The 18,633-nt window shown below is 50.9% G+C and overlaps 1 protein-coding gene across 8 annotated transcripts in view; it reads left to right on the top strand.

Annotated features, from left to right (window-relative positions):
* The window catches only part of DCLK1 (doublecortin like kinase 1), a 223,637-nt gene that overhangs the window by 149,028 nt on the left and 55,976 nt on the right, over positions 1-18,633 (top strand). For 4 of the 8 annotated variants that reach the window (XM_054586553.1, XM_054586552.1, XM_054586554.1 and 1 more), the window contains one exon: positions 5,293-5,387. In XM_054586553.1, coding sequence (XP_054442528.1) covers positions 5,293-5,387 — 95 coding nt within the window. Of the gene's footprint in view, positions 1-4,014; positions 4,388-5,292; positions 5,388-9,006; positions 9,369-17,990; positions 18,315-18,633 lie in introns of those variants that run through there. The other 4 variants (XM_054586560.1, XM_054586558.1, XM_054586557.1 and 1 more) reach the window with 3 other exon arrangements.

The raw sequence follows: 18,633 nt of genomic DNA, 5'->3' as shown, positions 1-18,633 counted from the left end.
GAACGTGAGTCATGTCCCTTTCATACCTGCTACATTCTTAAGCACGGATGTTGCCCCGAACCCCCATCTCCAATGTGAACCAGGCTTTTTAACAATGGAGAATCTTCGCTTTCCCTCCTAAAATGGGGACTTAAAGTTTGTGGTCTTTCCACTTCCGTTGTTCAATTTCCATTTCCAGTACCATCTTCCTACACGATGCAGAGAGTGGAGCGTGGTGTAAAGTTAAGACGTGCCCAGTTTTCACGCTACGCTGTTATTCGTGATAACGTTACCTTACATTTACGTGAAACCTCAGCGTTTATGTGGGCTTTCATCTTTGGTCTTTTTGGATTGTCCCAAGGATCCCTTACGACATTACCGGTTGTTACATGATCACATGATTCATTTTGGGAGGCCGGGTTGGCCCAGAGTTACAGAGGCCACGGGGGCAGCTCAGGGCGGGCGCCCGGGGCTGCGGGCGCTGTGCGCACGGCAGGCTGACTGCCCTTACACCTCGCAGTCACATCCGCTTGGTACAGCTCCGATCCCCAGGAAATAGCTGACGGAGCGCCTGGCCGAAGAGCGCAGTTTATAACATCGTGGTGCTTGGCCCTGGACGCCCCAGAATTAGCCCGAGGCACCAGCGCAGACGGGGCGAGGCTCCGCCCATGGGCCTGACGTGTGTCAGAGGCAGACAGGAGGTGTCCTTCGTCGCCCGTGTGAGAGTGAGGGTGGGAATCTCCTACAACTCTTCTCTTCATCCCGCGCCGGCTCCTCTTCTTGGGACGGAAGGCAGTTAGGTGATTTGTTTGTGTTAGGAGCTCGTCGACACAATCCGAGGAACGGAGCACTGGCGGGCCAGCGTCGGACGTTTGCGGGGCGCACGCCGCGGAGATGGAAGCAACGGCCTCTGCTCTCCAGAAGCTCACGGGGCGAGCCTCTGAACAATGTATAGGACACAAAACGCACGTACCTGTTGAGTTGTCATTAGTCTCCGTAGCACAGGGAGTCCCAAGGAGGCCACTGGAGCTAGAAGAAAAGGAGCCAGGAGCCAGAACAGCACACGCAGAGGCTAAAGAGCCCCAGACGGCTGTGCGTGGGGACAGGGACTCTGGTATCACCGAGAGGGGAAGTAGTCTTAGCTGCTTCTTAAACAGAACAAGAATATATAAGAGCGTTGCAAAGAGCATTGAATGTGGGTTGAATCTTTATTCATGTGTGTTTTTTCCGTGGAACACAGATGTCTCCTAAAATGTGTAATTTAAAAGTGAAATTCTTTAAATTTTTTTTTTAATCTGTACAAGCAATTTATAACACGGTGTCTCCAAAATAAGAGTACAATATGCACTCATTTGCTTTAAATAAGAATATAAAAAGTTTAGTTTGCTTTATGGGTTTTTTTTTTAATATTATAAATACAGGAAAACCACACTTACCTATCTTGAATTTTCATTGCTGCAGTCCTGAAAGGGTACTGATTTCAGAATTTGGACCACTTTTTGGATCCCATGGCAGAACTTTGGGTTTGTTTGTTTGTTTGTTTGTTTGTTTGTTTTGGAGTTTTTATTCCCACTTGGCTGGATGGCCACCTGTCACAGAAGGAGCCTTCCGTTTAGGATCTCTCGCTGGGAGCCATGGCCCATGCAGCCAAGCCCCCGCGGGCGCCTCACGCCCCCCAGCTCCAGCCTGAGCGCGTGGACTTCCTTGCCCTCCAAAGCGCACGGTCAGAGGCAGAAACACTCCTGGCCACGCCTGCCTGTGCATTCACCACGCACAGAGCACCGCCCCACAGCCGGGCGGGCGCTGGGCACGGCGGGAACACTGCAGGCCTCCGCGCCTGACCTTCTCCCGTGGCCGGCCGTCCTCCCCAGGCTGAAAACGTGCTTGTGTGCGACTCTGGAAATCCTCACGTCTCTTTATTTACGGCATTCGAACTTTACTTTCTTACACAAAATTATTTCATGCAACATATGCAGATAACACAAGAATCCAAGCTGGGGAAGCAAAGAGAATTTTAATGAGCTTACCAGTCCAATGTGTCAGCTTTTTAATTTATTTCAAACGCCTTCAAAGGCAGATTGCTGGCTATTAATTTTTAGCTCAGCCTTTTCCTTTAGTAGAGAGAGTTTGGCCTCATCCGTTCTCCGGAGGGTTTTTTTCTGCTTCGGGGTTTCAAAGAAATTGTTGAAAACAAAATGCACTGAGAAAGTCAACAGGGCTGATGATGTGTGTCTTGAGTTTTAAGCCTTTTTTTTTTTTTTTTTTTTTTTTTTTTTTTGCTGCATCTAAAGCTCAGTCCTCCCCGCGCTCCTTGGCCCTCCCGCGCCCCCGCCCAGGTGCTCACCCTCAGCTGCCGAGTGGCTCTGAAGATGCTCTTCAACACCTGGGCCCATTGTCCCGCCCCCCTGATCCTATGGGGCATTGTAAACTCTTCCCTGCTCCTGCCTCCAGGAAATTAAAGAAATATCGCCCGAGCTTGAGCCGTGCTCCAGGCGCCTGTAGGTCCCCAAAGATAGACAGACAGCGAAGCCGCGGCTCCTGACTTCCCGCTGGGAGACGACGCCTGCAGCGTGTATCATGAGGCGCGTTGTGTGACGGGAGCGGGGGCAGGTCACTCAACCTCGCGAACGGGGTCAGGGAGCGCCCCCGAGCGGCGGGGCTGCGCCTGGGGACTCGCGGGACCCCGGGATGAGGAGAAGGGCCAGGAGGGCGCCGAGGACACAGTGAGGCGAGGCTCAGAGGCATGGGAGTTGGGGAACGAGGAAGAAGGACCCGTGGACCGTGGCAATGGGGGGAGGGTTGAATGTGGAGGGGGGTGGGCAGGGCAAGGGAGAGTAATGGGGGCAAGGGGGCAACTGTGATTGAACAAGAATAAAAATATTTGAAAAATAAACGAGTGACAGACGTGGAAAGGGCTGGAGAAGACGGCCCCCTCGGCGTGGTCAGGTTGCACAGGCCGGGGGCACGCGCTTCTGGATCGCGAGGTGAGACCCCAGGCTCTGCCCCTCGGTGCTGGTCCCGCCGCTGACCGCTCTGTGCCTCCGTGTCCTCATCTGCAAAGTGATACAGCCTGCCTTCCGGGGCTATTGTGAGTTAAATGAGATCATACATGTGAGAGACACACACACACACACACACACACACGTGTGTATGCTTTAAGTGCATTAACTGCTCCATAGAAAGTAAGTTCTTCAATAAACTGAGAGGCACGCAGAATGGATACTTAGTAAAAGCAAGCTCTTTGTTGTTTGATTTCGTTTTTTTAAGCTAGGCATTTCTAAGGCTGTTTTCCTAGGAACCCACTTTCTTTCTTATCCGCCCCGCCCCCCCACATTGGCCTGATGAGATTACAGTCCCAAAACTTAGAAATGTCACTGCTGGGTTTGCATCCCCCTTTGTTCATTTTTTCCCAGTCTGTGTAGCCTTAAGGTGGGACGAAAAGATGTGGAGACGTGGGCGAAGAGAACAGGACCTTCATACAACTTGTTTCTCAGTCCGTTCCTAGGGAATCTCTTGCTTCTCGGTTTGTGGGTTGGGGTCACGCCCCTGCCCACAGCTCTTTCGTCCCCGCCTGTGTCGGAGCCCACTCCACGGAGAAGCCGCTGGCGGCGAAGCCCAGGGCGAAGGGCCGGTGCCTCAGGCTCGGGGCAGACAGGGCGCAGGCAAAGTAAAGCATGCTCCGTGCTTCTGGTCTCAAGCTGCCAAAAGAAAAAAGGAAAAAAAAAAAAAAAAAGAAGAAGGAAAGAAAAAGTTTTTTGTTTTTTTTGTTTTTAATCACCAAATGAATTTCAAAGGCAAAGCAGCAAATGAATTAGCGCAGTGTGAGGCATTTTTAAAAGATCTTCGGAGAGGACAGAACAAAGAGCTTCCCACTTTCGTGGGCCCAAAGATTTGGTGCATCCACTGCGTTGAAAAATCAATAAGCATCATCCCTTGGCACTGGATTTTGTCAGGATGTCTGTAGTACCTGGCAGTCACCAGCCTTTGCAAGAGTTCCTGTCATTTGGATTTTCAGATGAGTCACTGGGCCCCTTCCCCCCGAGGCACTCGGTTATGATTCAGTGCAAAGTACTGGAAAAGGGCTCGGGCTTCCGGGCGGCAGCGGTGTGGGGAGGGGGCTGCAGGGGCTCCCGCGTTGGCAGGAGGCTGAACAGACACCTTTGACGGAGCCTGAGACAGAACCCGCACCTCCCACTGCCGCCGGGGAGACGTCAGCCTTACGCAGACGAGGCATCTGCCGGCGAGCCCTGCGCCTCGTTCAGCTGGCTCCCGGAGCAGCCTGAGCCGTCGCTGGCGAGTCCCCGCGCGCCCCCCTTCCGCGGGTGCTCGGCTTCGCGCTGGGGAGGGACTCGCCTCTTGCGGTCGTGAGGTGCCCCTGCGACTGTGTCCATGTTAGAACTCATAGAAGGTAAGTCCCTGCGTCCCGGCCCTCCCTGGGGACAGCGGTCGTGCTCCCTCCAGGACGCCGGTGTCTCCCTGCCAGCCCTGCGTCGCCGGCTGTGGGTGTGAGGCGTGTAAAAATGTCGTTTCTATGGGGGAAAGAATGGCGGCCTTCTGGAGCTTCACAAAGTGATGTCTTTAAGTGTTTTGTGATGTGGCTCAGAGAAATAATCGCTGACTTGGGGTGTGTGGCTTTGATTCAGATTAGGGACCGTGGTGGAGAAAAGCCTTGTCCACCGGGTAAGATCTCAGGGATCCAAGCCTGTCAGACGGCAGCTGTTCTTTGCAGACAGCGGTGAAGGCAGAGGGTGAGGATGCGGTCCGCCAACGGCTTTGTCCTGCGAAAGGCAGGTCCTGCCAGAGTCCAGGTGGAGGACAGACGTGCAGGGCAGAGGTGGAAGCAGGAACTTCTAGACGTGGGTTGTTGCCTATGAAACGACGGGCATTAGGTTAACCCGTCGCTGAGCGTGCCACTTGTCAGCTGTGCCCGTGTTTGCTCCGGCTGGGCGGCTCCGGGAGCTAAATAAAGAACCGCGGCTGAGCCCCGCGGGTCGTGTCCCCAGGCCCCAACCACACTGCCCGCATCTGTCGGCGCAGCTGAAGGCATCGCCCACAGCTCAGCAGGGAAGTTGGGAAAAGTGCACTTAAGAAAAATTTTTTGTGTCACCTGCTGCTCTGTCAAACGCTGGATTAACAAAACGCTGAGCGCCCGAAGCAGGCTGTGTGCTAGGCTTTTCCCGGGGCCACAGATGCAAAGGTGTCTGCGATTTCGGCCAACGCCCCTCTACAGCTACGGACTCCTCAGAGAAGGGGGCTTGTCCTGCAACTGCTCTAACGTGCCTTTCCCCTGTCTGTGGTCCTTTGTCCTTCCAGTTAATGGGACGCCTGGGAGCCAGCTGTCCACTCCGCGCTCGGGCAAGTCACCGAGTCCATCGCCGACCAGCCCGGGGAGCCTGCGGAAGCAGAGGGTAAGGAAACGTGCGGGCTCCCCGCTGCGGCCCTGCGCGGCCCGGCCGGCGCCGCCACACGCCCCTCCCCGTGGCGCCCTCGTCTCTCGGGGGTAACCGGGCGCCCGAGGGCGGGAGGCGACCGACACCGGGTCCCTCGTGACGGCCGTGGGTTCGCTTAGCTAGACCTCGGGGCTTTTCCTCGCTCTGTAAACCTGTCTCAGTCTCACCTCTGAGAAGAACAAACAGCTGCTGCTTCGCTCGGCGACACCCTGCACCTCCTGTCCCGACCGGACAGGTCCTGGTCGTTGTGGGCTTCCTTGGTTGTGACGAGCTTCCCGGGGCGTCATCCTTGGCCGCGGCCTGTCTTAAGGAGGGAGAAGAAAAGGGCCGCAGAGGGCGGGCCCAGCTCGGGGTCTCTGCGCGGCGCAGAGCGGGGGCCCAGGGGGGCTCCGGGGCACGGAGCGGGGGAGGCGTGTTCTTGTGAACGACACTCAGGTGGGGCAGCTCGTTCTTCATCAGTCCCTGCATTTAATTTTTAGTTTCTGGTGTAATGATGGAGAAGGTGGCTGAACTCAGAGGTCAAAGTCAAAGTTCCTGAAAACTGTTCGCCTCTCTGTGCCAAGGAAGGGGGATGGAGGAACGGCGGGTTTTACCCCTCACAGCCTGTGCTGCTTGCCTTTATTAGTGACACCAACGCAAGACTGAGGAGGGGTGGGGGGCCCCGTGGGGGAAGCAGAAGGCCCCCCGCTCCGTTCCACCAGCGAGGTGGGCAGGGACGCGGGCGTGGGGGGCTTCAGGATGGTGCTCGCTGAGTAACCGAGGAAGGAGGGACTCTTTGGAGGCTTTCGACCTCGAAGACGAGGCTTTTGAATTTGGCTTCTCTTATTAAGTGTTCTGAAACAAGGCTTCTAAATTCCATACATTTAGACGGTAACCAAGATGGATGCGCCCCTGCTCAGGGTGCACAGCACCGTCTGCAGTGGGGGCGGCGGCCCCGTCGGGCGCTGGTCCCCTGGGAGTGTCCCACCGAGCGAGCGCCAGGGCGTTGCCCCCCTGCACGCGCTCCCGGCCTGGTGCGGGGCTGGGTGGGAGTGTCCGCGGGCCCAGGCGCGGCACCAGCCCCCTCTCCACAGTGGCCGCGGTACCTTAGACAAGTCTGCTCTCTTCCCCGGGTCTCGGTCGGAAAAACAAAAGGCTAACAACGGGGGCGCTTTTCAGACAGAAAACTGGGTGATTCTCTTTCGGTTCCCCCGCGTGTTTGCACTGTAGCTTCCTTCTGGGCCACCATCTGAGGTGGCACGTTAAAGGACAGGAGCCATTAGCAAACTACTCAAAGAAGACTCGGCCAAATTAATTTAATCTCCCGAGTAAAGGTCTGTACTTGCGGTGAGGAAGGGTAGGAGGGGGTGCCCTTTTTGGGGGACTAGTCCCCAGCTGGGGCCCCTTCTACGGGGACAGCCGTTAGGTACGGCCCAGGAAGGCCCTTCTTGGGGAACATCCTCTCTTTTGAAGTGTCTGCTTTGGAGATCACACCTGGCAGAGAAATGCCTCTTTATCCTTTGAACCCTTGCGCTCAGATTCGGGCCCTCGGTCCTGCTCAGTGGTGGAGGTGAAAGCCGAGTGACGCGGAGGCCCCGCTGCAGGCCTGAGCTTCTCCCCCTGGGCGCGCGCTGCGCAGGGGTCCATCCTGGGGCTCCATCCTGGAGCGTGGAGCGCGTGGCTCCACGGTCGCCTTTGTTTGCAGAACGAGGCCAGGACTCACTGCCGCGTGCCGCGCTTTCCACTTCACTATTATTTCGTCCAACTGAGGCAGAAAATTCTCCCGCAGCGCCTGGCAGCTGTGCAGGCAACAGCCTGCCTCATTAACGTCGTCAGCACCCGGGGGCTGCCTAGGAGGACGGGTGTCCCATACATCCTTTTGTCACTGAAAGTAACGATGCAAGCGCCCTACCTGAGAGGGAAAAACAATCCCATTTGTTCTAGAGAAAGAAAGGATGTGTCATCATCTGAAAACATTTATTAAGCACATGTTGTGAGCAGAGCGCTGGGTGATCCCAAGATGGCGCTGAGCCCAGGCTTTTGAACGCAGGCCACGAGCGAACACCCTCCGTGCGTGTCCCAAGCCCAGGCACGGGTACGTCCCAGCTGCTCCAGCAGCCGCCGCTTTCATCTCCCTGTGGAGCCCGTGACCCCGTGGCCCCTCCCCGTTAAGATGGACCCCGTCCCCCTGGAAACGGATCCTGGTTCAAGTTTGGCGAAGGCTCCTCTCACATGGTTGGCTGGGTGCCTGTGCAGGAAACCCTGAAATAAGGGAAAGATGGCAAGTGCTAAAAGAAGACATTTCAACGAATAAATTAACTCTTTTTATTGCAAACTGAAAAAACAGTAGCTACTTCTATTTTCCCCTCTCTGTTGCCTGGCAACATGGCCCGGAAAATTACTTCCCCAACACACACACACACACACCCACACACCCACCCACCCACCCCCCACACCTGGTTCTAACACATAGGAACATAAGTGGGGTTTTTTTTTTAAGGAATATTGAGACATTTGCTCACTTTCTTCGCAAAGAAGAAAACCTGCATTTTCATTTATATTGATTATGATAACCTGATCAGTTTTTCCCCCTCCCTTAGAATCATATTTTTATGCCGTCTATTTTGATAGCTTAGAATAGTTACATGCAGTAAGAGTCTGCATGCCAGCGAGTCTTCTCTATAGAAGTATTGGTGGCGCTGTACTAGGCAACCTCCCTATTTTTACAGAAGAGTTGTTTAAATTGCTCTCTGGGAACGGTTGGCTGGTCGCAGAAGCAGGTCTTGGAGGATCTTTTCCGCCCGTGAGCTTCTGCGGGTCCCCTTTCTTTGAAATGTCAGGAGCGGCGCTGCGCAGGCGAGGAGAAGCGCCCCGCACACGCCCCCGCGGCCGGCTTCTGCCGATTATCCCATCACTCAGAGGAGGTGCGGAGTGGGTGGGAGAGAAGCCGGGATTCTAGACACCTAGACACGGGATCGGAGCTGGTTGCCGGGCTACCATCAGCGCGCGGTCCCCCGGCTGCCGGGGCAGGGGGTGGGGGAGTGAGCAGGGGTGACAGGTGAACGTTTGGGGACCCGGGGAAGAATATTAGGAAGGGGGCCGGGGGGCCGGTTTGCATTCTTCCTGTCCTTCCAACATAAACTTTGAAAAGGCAATGAAACGTCGTTGGCGTTACGCGAGGCACACACGCCGCCACACTTGAGTTGCCGCTCTGGGACTGGGGTTGGCTGCGTCCAGGATCGGCTGGGGTTCTAAGGAATTCCTCCTCCTTCCGGACGGGAGGGCGGCGTCCGAGGAGGGGTAGCCGGGCACGCGCCCGCCGGGCTGGCCTTGCCGGACCTGGGGGGCTGTGGACGGTGCTGGGCACAGGGCGAGCGAGTGCGGGCTGACCAAGGCGATGAGGCGGCATTCGCGCCCCCGTGGCTGTTTAGATGGTTTCTCGGTTCTTATCTTCCCTCTTACCCAGATTGGGTGACTCCGCAAGGGGTAATGACGCTGACCCCGCTCGTTCAGCGTCGCTCAGCTCCTAAGAGCCCCAGGGCACCTCCCACCCCCCCGAAAGCCAAGTAAACGAACCTGTCCGCCCTTCGTCTTGCAGGACCTGTACCGCCCCCTCTCGCCGGATGATTTGGATTCAGTAGGCGACTCAGTGTAAAAGAGGCCCGGAGCCATGTACATGGTTTGTGACTGGGTGAAGGTCTCCCGTTCCCTAAGCAAATGTCTAACAACACAAGGCACAAAAGAGTTTTGCATACTTTGAAATTACGAAGCCCAAAGCATTTCGCAGTGAACACATTCATGATGTCTAGTCCTTGAAGGAGTTTTTCCTTTGCTACCGCCCGCGGCGTTTGATTGGAGGAGCCGGAACCCACACTGGCTCAGCGGCTGAGGCCTCTGCGAGGCCTGGGCCGGGGGTGCCGTGGACCGGCGGCACCGAGGGTCAGGGTGCGCAAGTGGCGGGTCCGGAGCCAGCACCCCCGCGGCTGGCGCCTTCTCTTTCAGCCCAAGCCGACGTGCGGATGCTGTTTTTCTGCACTTTTGGTCAAGTAGATTCCAAGAGTCCTGAAACACATGTTTTCTTAGCATTAAATTCTTTTTAAAATGTGGCTTTGCCGATTTTTAAAGGTACTTTTATCACAAAATAATGAAACTATTCACGTCGCTTTTTTCCTTCCTAGTCAGTAGACAAAGCTATTTCTCGTCTTGTGGGTTAGTGGAGTTGAGGAGAAACGCCCACATCAAGGAGACATCTCATGAAAATTTTAACATTAGGGATTAGAAAATTGCCTTGTTTTTTGTTGTCGAGCAAATTTAATTTTAATTTTTTTAAATTGAAAACAGCTTAAATATAGCTTAAATGAAACACTGACATGAAGAGCTGTAAGTTATGTAATTCCTGTCACAACCATGTATGCAATTTTTCACATGGGTCAAGCCTGAAGCCAGGAAACTTTGTTTTACACCCAAGCTTAAAAAAAAAAAAAAAAATTGTGCCTGGACTTCTTCCAAAAAATCAATTTGAAAAGCAAAATTCTTTTAAACGAGACTGTACAAAGGAGGCCCACACTATCCAAATCCCCACTCCGATAAATCCCGGGCCTTGCTTTCAAAATTTTCATATGCAAAACTCCTTTTGTGTTAAACCAAGTCTATGATCATAACCCATTGTTAACATTAACGTACTAATTCTGCTCTTCTAGTTGTCTCTTTAAAAATTATGGTCGGCTTTGCTTAAACAGAAAATAATTATTTTGAAACCTGAATGTTCGATTAATTGAATGTGTATGGTCTGCTGTATTTAAGCCCTAGCGTAGCGATCGTTTCGTTTTCCTCGTGCAAACACTAACAGCGCAAGGCTGAGGAAGCACGGTTTTGATATTCAGCAGGCCTGACGTATCTCAGTAGGTGATAAATTAAAAATGGATGATGCCATTTGCAGGCTTTTACTTGAGTTTTTTCAAATTTTACTTGAAAAATGAATTTTAAAACAAAACCTTTGGTTCAAGATGGAGAGCGATTCAGTTGTCATATACTGTTTTAAATGTTAGCAATTTAACTCTGTGATAAATTGCTCAACTATCACGTTTTACCATCTGGTTTATACTTACATATGTTACCATCTCACTTTCTAAGAGAACAAAATATTTCAACCCAAAGAAGAAAAAAAAACAACAAAAAACAAAACCCCGTCCAGGCAATCCAACAGCATTTGGAAACTTAGCCTTATAATAATTAGTGCCTCATTATCCTGTCTGTTGCAGAGAAAGACACTTCTCTGGCAGGTTATTCGAGAACCGCCAACTGAACCATTCCATCTTGAAAGAACAGTTCATAATAATACCTGTTCCAGACTTCAGTTTTAAGACTGTTTCCAATAGAAGGGAACAGAGACTCCTGCTGAGATCAAAAGGCTGCTTTGTTTTAGCTGAAACAGTAAACATCTGCGAAGTTGCCCCTGCTGGTGTCTGCTTTAGTTATGTCTTTGTAAAATGCATTACTTAATACAGTTGAGTCCATAAAAGATTAGTATGTGTCTGTCTGAACGGTCCAAAATGCGGAGAAAGCAGTGGAACAGTGAACTTAAACCTGGTGGGGTCAGATGGTCCAGAACAAAAATAAATCCCAATAATTTCAGCTTCCTGGCACCATCAATCTTACGGACATCCACTGCTGAGACAGGCCCAATAAATGCTGTCTGTTCTGGGTAGGTGGTGGATATTGCCCGTGGAGATGAAGTCCACAGCTCTGTTTAGATATGGCGCCAAAAAAAAAAAAAAAAAAGAAAAAAAAAAAGAAAAAGAAAAAGAAAAAGCCAGAGCTGGACTTGTTCTACTCGGCAATAGATGCAGCGGCCAGCTCTCTACCTGGTGTTTCCAAGGGAAGGCTAACCCACAGCGTGGCATCTTTTCAGCATATGACTTTTATTAAAGGGCTGTTCAGGGGCAATATATATCATTTGCTTTTTGAAACTGAAGTCCCTCCGAGACTGGAACAGCACACCAGTTACAGACTTTGAGATCTCTTTCTGTGCAGAACCTAATTCCATTACACTCCAGCAGAGGGGAAAAAAAAAAATCCTTAGCAACACACCGGCATTTTCACTTTATTAATGGAACCAAATTGATGATTTATAGGCAGTTAAAATCTACTTGCTTATAGAATTCTTTTAAAAAAAGATAGATGCTGAATTTTCAAATTCTTCTACTGTGCAGGAGAGAACTCCAGCAAAAACACATGCACTTCCATCCTTAAATGTGCTGAAGGAGCTGTGCTCTAGTTCAGAGCGTCATGGTTTTTCATTTGCACCCCCTTTTTTTCCCTTAGGCATCATAGAAAAAGATCCAATAAATATTTCCCTGCTTTCAGCATTTTAGAAAGGCAAACCCCAGTAACACAGCGAGTGTGAAGTTCAGCGTGAATTCAGAGGCTGGCTCCGGAAGCTGCGTGGCTTGTCCTTCTTCGTCTTGCTCAATCAGTTAAGCGGGGGGTGGGGGGGGGGCTTTTAAAAAGTGCCAGGTCCATCCACCTGCACACACCCCTATGTTTATATATTGGCTCCTCTAAATATTAAAAAATCAAATCAGATTTTCTGAAAGCATTTTGAACCCGCATTTAGGCACCGTGTGTGTGCGCTGTGTTCCCCGGGAGGGGCACCTCGGTTGCATCCACTGCAGACGCACACCTGATCGGGCTGTTGTTCTTTTTAAACTTAAAAACAGTGACGTCTCAAAGCCGCATGTCTTAATACAGATGAATGAAAATCCAGAATAATAGTTCTGAAAAGTAATTCCACATATTGTAGCCATTGGACTGCTAAATTGTTTCTAGGTGGCCGTCTATCTGTAGAGGTGTGTGGGTGTTTATGTACATTGACGGGGCTCAGAGGGTATATGGATGTGCTTATTTAAGTGTCTGTGTATGTGGAAAGGCCTTCAGTAGTAAAGTGTGGTATTTGTCACACAGCCTTACGAGTTACTGGCTATTGTGGAATTTTTTGGACGACCTTCATGCCCTACAGGGCTGCCCATGGCATACCAGGTGGGGCATACTCAAGGTCTAAAGCAGTTTGCTAAACTTGCAGGGCAAAACAGTTCTGAAGAGTCAGATGTACTGATTTCTTTAAAAATTGAAATCTAGACACACACGCACACAAAATAATTCAAATTTAGACAAATCCAATAGTTGTCGACTCTTAAATATGAGTACACATTCATATTTATATTGTTAATGTCTTGATAGTCAATTATGAAAATGAACAGTCTCACAGATTTTTCTCTAATGTGTGTATATGAGCGCAATGCAGTGATTGTCAGTCCGTATTCCCTAAAAAAATGAAATATTCTTCCACAGATCTGTGAGTAGTTGAGTATTATACGGAAACAAATAGAAGAGAATCTGAGTGGTATTTGATTTGAAGTAGGTTCAATCACAAAGCCAGAGAACTTGTAAGGCGATTTTGTATGTTCTTTCAAAACGCTATTTTATACTGTTGACTTATTTTTAGTAGTAACCTTATTGTACTTGCTCTATGTGTGTATATGTCTATATAAATATGTACACACATGAAACCGTGACGTGGATGGATTTGCTGTACACGCATCTGTTTGCCTACTTGTGCAGACTTGCGCTGGCCTCGCTGGCTTCCCTGATCGCATGTGTTGGTGACAGCCGTGTTTGACTGGGACGTCCCGCAGGAGTCTAGTGTGAAAGCTAGAGCTCTGTCTACTTCAATGTCCCTGTTGCCTGATGCAGCATGTTACACCGTCAGCAAAAAAACATTTGTAAGGTTGTGCCTGTGAAGCGCGTGGGAAAGACAGGAAACCTGAGGCCCAAGCTATAATTTTCAAAGATGCATGATATATAGTGTCTTTAAAATGTTCATTTTAGTAAAGATGATGGGTAACTTCCAAGACAGTGTAAATGATGCATGTCACACGTGAGTGTTTGTATTGTATGTGGCCACAAAATGTCTGGAGCCCACGTAGTAGGTATCTGAAAGGTCGTAGGCAAAGAACTATGGAAGTGAATTCTTTCATGACCTGTGTTCTGAGTTCATGTTCATCAACGACAAGGAACTGAGTGTATCTGAAGGACATTTTACTTCAAAACGCACCGTGAATGTTGTAAATTTGGATACGATTTTTGTAAAATGGCCGGTTACAGTTTGACTTGCTTGGATGTGTATTCTCTTCCAAAGAGCATTTATTTGGTGTTAAAATGTTGTGAAAATGCGGCTGCGGAGCCGGAGGGAGCCCAGCGGGCCCATCCCAGCGGCCGGCCGTGCGCGCACCCCGCCCCTTCGCGCGGTGCTTCCCCATGAAACGCTGTGCGGGCCTCTCCCCCTGGGCCCACTCCCCGCAAAGTTAACTTGTGATACTGCCTTAGAATCGCTGTACAATAAACAGGAAAAACCACCTGCGGTGTGCAGTGAGTTTCTTTCAGAAAACCAGAGAAGGAGACGTGGAGATGGAAACCACCGTGTGGGGGAAGAGCGACGTGCGTGACCCCGTGTGTGGGGCCTGGGGCGCAGCGAGCGTCTGCGGGGATGCCTGGGTGACCGCCGCGCGGCCCCGGAGGACACCTGACCTGCGCCCGGCCCGCAGCAGCAACCAAGCCAGAAGACGGTCTGTCGAGGAATTCTGGGTCGGCTGGTGATGTCAACGCCAGCCAACGGGGCGCGTCCCTCTCTGGGTTGCCTTAAGGGTGAATTAGCCAGGCGCTGGCAACTGGTTGCGAACAGAAATTGACATATGTTTTTTGAGAAGTACTAGCTGTCTAGGGGGCTTGAAACCATTTTTCTAGGGTCGTCTAATTTGCAGGGGGCTAAATGTGCATATGTGTGTCCTGCGTGTATAATGTGTGCATTATTTCAAAAGCACTGAATAAATATATAAAATAAGTAAGTATGTCAGGAAATCCATAATAATGATAATAAAATACTGGATCACCCAGCTTAAGTTTAGAACAAAAGTCCATACTCTGCTTCATTCGTAATATGGGATAAGGGAGAAAATGAAATTCTGCTGGTCTAGTTAGAAAAAATTTTTACATTAAAGTTGTTATAGAAGTCCAGAATTCTGGTTGTAAATCTAATATTTTTACCACGTTCATTTTAACCATAGAAGTACAGTTTACTTTCCTGGGTTCTCTTTATTATTGCCTTGAAGACCTAAATGTAATCAATGCCCAAAGCAATAATGATACTAGTGGGCGGAACGTTGACAAATTTGTAATCCCCGAGTGTGTGCACAGTCTTCGGTGTAACAGAGTTTAGGATGAAGCCCAGCCTGGAAGAGTAGAGGCCTCCCTTTGTCGTAGACTGTGAGTTCCACATGAGGAGGGAGCCGTTCTAGGGAGACGGGACCAGCCAGGTACCCTCCGGGGCCCCTTCCAGCCATGGTTGAACTGTGGCTTCATGAAGAGGGAACCATTCGAGGACACGTGGTTGTCCCCCGCCATGACAGTCCCTTCAAGACCACGGGTTCAGGTTCTGAGTTTACAGAATGTGGCCTGAGCATAGTGACCAGGCAGTAGGAACGCAGACTGACTTCCCGACGCGAGAAAGTGGTAACGAAATGCACTGAGGGTTGGAACCTTGGCTCCCAGGGTTTCGCTAAAACAGGTTTAATGCCTCTATCCCCATTTTCATGTTCTCTTTCTCTAAGTCACCTCCTTGCATGAATAACAGTTGTTCAGGCTTTTAAAAACTTGGAGCAAATCTTTATGATAACATTTTACATGTCTTAGCATTTCCCCTTCGTTGGACACACGAGCGCCTCTGTCAGAAACTTCCTTTCGGCTCAGCACACTCTGAAGAAGGCAGGCGGAGCAGCTTGGGAAAAGGAGCTCGCTCTGTGCCTTGTTTCAAATAATGAGTCCTTATTAGTTATGACAGGCTGGGGTCACCAACTTACTGTTCTGTCCCCAATTGGAAAGTAAATACATGTATGGTTTTCCGACATACGCGTAGCATTCCATGGGTTTCAAGCTTTCTACACCAAGATTATGGTTTTATTTTGTTCTATGAGGTCACCTTGAGACAGTCAAATCAAGTCACCGTCAAGACAACTGTTTGCATCTGTTAAGTATTTGTTGGTTGTGTTTCCTTTATGAAGTTGATGTGGTTGATTTCTTAACTGCTTTTTTACAATTTTTCAAAGTAATGTTGACAAAGTAATAACTGTATACCAGCGACTTTCAACCTGTGTGCCAAAAGCATTTTTCAAACATGCAACACCTGACTATTTAGTCAGGGGCACGGACCTCTTTTCCCTCAGACTGTCAAATAAAAAATGATAACAGCCAGCACAAGAATAGCTGTCCGGTGTGAATGTCCTGTCTTGTCTTGAACTGTAAATGTATGTCACATAATAGAGTTGCATCTTATTGGTCACATCACATAAGCAGGTTGCATCTGATTGGTTCATTCTTGGTACCAGAATGCCTTATATACAAGTATAAGTACCTTATTTTTTAGAAGTGACTTTGAGGCAAAAAGGGTAGGTAATTACTATGACTACTATCATTATTATTACTGCAAAGCAATTAAAATCATACCTATTTTTGTCAGATCGACAAGCAATACATTTTTGGGTGTGGCACAGAATTTCAGCAATTAGTTTCTACGTGCCGTGAGATGAACAAGGCTGATCAGCCAAAGCTAAAGTTATCCGGTGGGATTTTTCTACCTTGACCAGATCAATGGGGCTAATCACGTATTTCTGAAATCTTTGTTCCGGGTGGACCCCAGGTCCATGACGCCATCCAAACAGGCGGCAGGCGTAACTTGCAGGATTCACAGTTCAAACGGGCTGCTTTGTACCACAGGTGCCAGACACACCTTGGTGAAAGGAGGCCAGAGCTGCTGCGTCAGCCTCTCCCCCTCACACGGGGCGGCGAGGTCTCCCCCGCTGTGAGACCTCCCGTTAAGGGGCCGCGTCGGGGTGGGGGGGGGGGGACGTTCCGACGCAGGGCGACGCTTTCCGGAAGGCGTGCCCTCAAAGCATGCAGCTGCCAGCACCTGGCCCGCCTGGCGCCCGCGACAGGCGCTCGGAGGCGATGACATTTCAGATGGCACAGTATCTCGCCGAGCAGCTAACTGCGTTAAATTCTAAAATAACTGTGTGTTTCGCACTGTACACTCAGATGCCTTGGAATTAACACGCCAGTGGAAGAAAACACAAAATCTTACCATCGTGTGTACTAGAGAATCATTTATCTGCTCAGAAAAACCAAACCAGTAAATGGGTTTCATTTTTATAAGCACGCCAAAACGTAAGTGGGCTTTTCAGCCGCTGTTGGTCCTAAGTAAAGGCTGATTGATCTCGTCGGGTTAATTCTAAAGCGCAAGACTGTACACACTTTTCCTTTATTGCTTTCAAAATCCTTCCGTCTGATTTATGGACGATAATCCCAACGTCCCAGCACGACGCTGGCATATTTAGGGTAGCCCCAATCCCATGCTGTCCACTAAATGCCTTCGGCCGGGAGGGCGAGCAAAACGCGCGGGCCGCGGGAAGAGCGCGCCACCCTGCTCTGCTCCCTGCTGGCTCGGGCGCACCCAGATAGTGACTTTATTTTGAGCGCCAGCTTCGGAGAGATACGTGGTCAACTGGAGTATGCCCCCAGGAGGGAGTTCCCAGGGTTTGTTGTTGTTGTTGTCACATGACAAACAACAACAACGACAACACCCTGAGAATATTCAGACTGAGGAGACGACACAGCGGGCCCGTGGCCCTGTCCGAGTGCCCGACGCGCTGCCGTAGCCAAAACGGGCGAGGCCGACCCTGGGCCGCTCTGGACGTGGCAGCTCAGACCAGTAAGTGGACAGAGTGGGCGGCATCGTGTCACTGTCGCTTGGGGGAGAACTTCCTTTGCTTCACGTTCGCGGCCCGGGGTCTGCCCCAGGCTGCGTTGGGTTCGCTGCTGGAGGCGTCTAGAGAGAAGCTGTTTGACGACCTCCCTGGAATGTCTGTGGTGGGGATTTGGCTTCTGGAGGAAAGCGGGTGGAATAGGTCATAGTTACGGTCCATTCCGGTCCCTGCATCCACGAATGGTCATTGTCTTAGGGAAGTGCTAGTGTGTGATGTTAACTACCTTACTTCTTTGGGGGAAAAGAAGAGGTAACACCATTAGAAATCTAAGACGTTTGTTCTGCTCTCTTTGAGCATAAAGAATAAGAGGAGAACTTTTAATTCGCAGAGGAGGCCGTTGGTGAGGGAGTCTTCCTCTTAACTGGCGGCCATCTGTCAACCTCCGACAGCGGGGGATTAAAAGTGACTCGGGGAACATTTTCAAAAACACACACCGAAAGTTGAAAATAAGCCATTTTAAGCAGAAGCAAACCTGTTTCACCCCTTTCTTGTTTTCAAAGAGTTGCAACACCTTGGGGGTTTCAGTCCATTAGGTGGAGAAGACACAGCTGGCGCCGGGCAAGCATTTGGGCGCCTGCCATGCGGGGAGCTGCCGGCCGCGCACTTCGGTGGCCGGGAGGGCAGTTCCGTGAGTCACACCCGCAGGTTGGTTTGTCCACATCGCAGTTTGGGAGATGCTTTCCTGTACTGCGGGTCAGAGTTCCGCAGCGAGCCGCGGACGTTCCTACGAAAAGAGCAGGCGCTTGGAACGGAGTACGCAAACCGTGGGCACCTTGGCTTCCACTGGTGATTCTGGTGCCGGATGAAGGGCTGTGTCTTTGTGTCCCTAAACCTCGCACACCACATGGCAAGACAGCGCCTGCCACCCCGCACCGCAATGTGTCTCCATCGCTTCACACCACCGGTGACGCAGCTGGAGACCGTCGGGGGCGGGAAAGCCCAGAAGAAGAGACCGCACTTCAGAAATTGTCTCACTGCCCTTCCGCTTGGAAGACCGCGCCTTTGGAAAGCACACGCCATCCCCTCAAACGTGGTAATGTTGCTGTTTATTTTTCCCGGGCACCAACACCGTAAATCCGTCTTGTCCCAGAGCAGGGCTCAGAGGCTCGCAGTCGCGATGCCAGCGACAGAGTGGGCTGGGACTAGGTAGTGTCCCACCCGGAAGAACTCTGAACTCCTCCTCCTAGCCTGGCGTAGGCTGAACGTCTGCGCTGGGTCGCAGAGGGGGGCTGGGGAAAGAGCTCAAGTCCCCAGGCTGGTTAACGGAGGGTTCTGCTGGCACCAGGAAACAAAGGGCACACCACACAGGCTGTGTGCCGTTCGGAGGGGCACTAGATCAACCACAGAACCTC

The sequence above is a fragment of the Pteronotus mesoamericanus genome, unplaced genomic scaffold (genome assembly GCF_021234165.1).
Source record: "Pteronotus mesoamericanus isolate MK-2021 breed Mesoamerican mustached bat unplaced genomic scaffold, CSHL_Meso_final contig_94, whole genome shotgun sequence".
Classification (NCBI taxonomy): domain Eukaryota; kingdom Metazoa; phylum Chordata; class Mammalia; order Chiroptera; family Mormoopidae; genus Pteronotus; species Pteronotus mesoamericanus.
The sequence above is the reverse complement of the archived record's forward strand: the minus strand, read 5'-3'. Positions and strand labels throughout refer to the sequence as shown.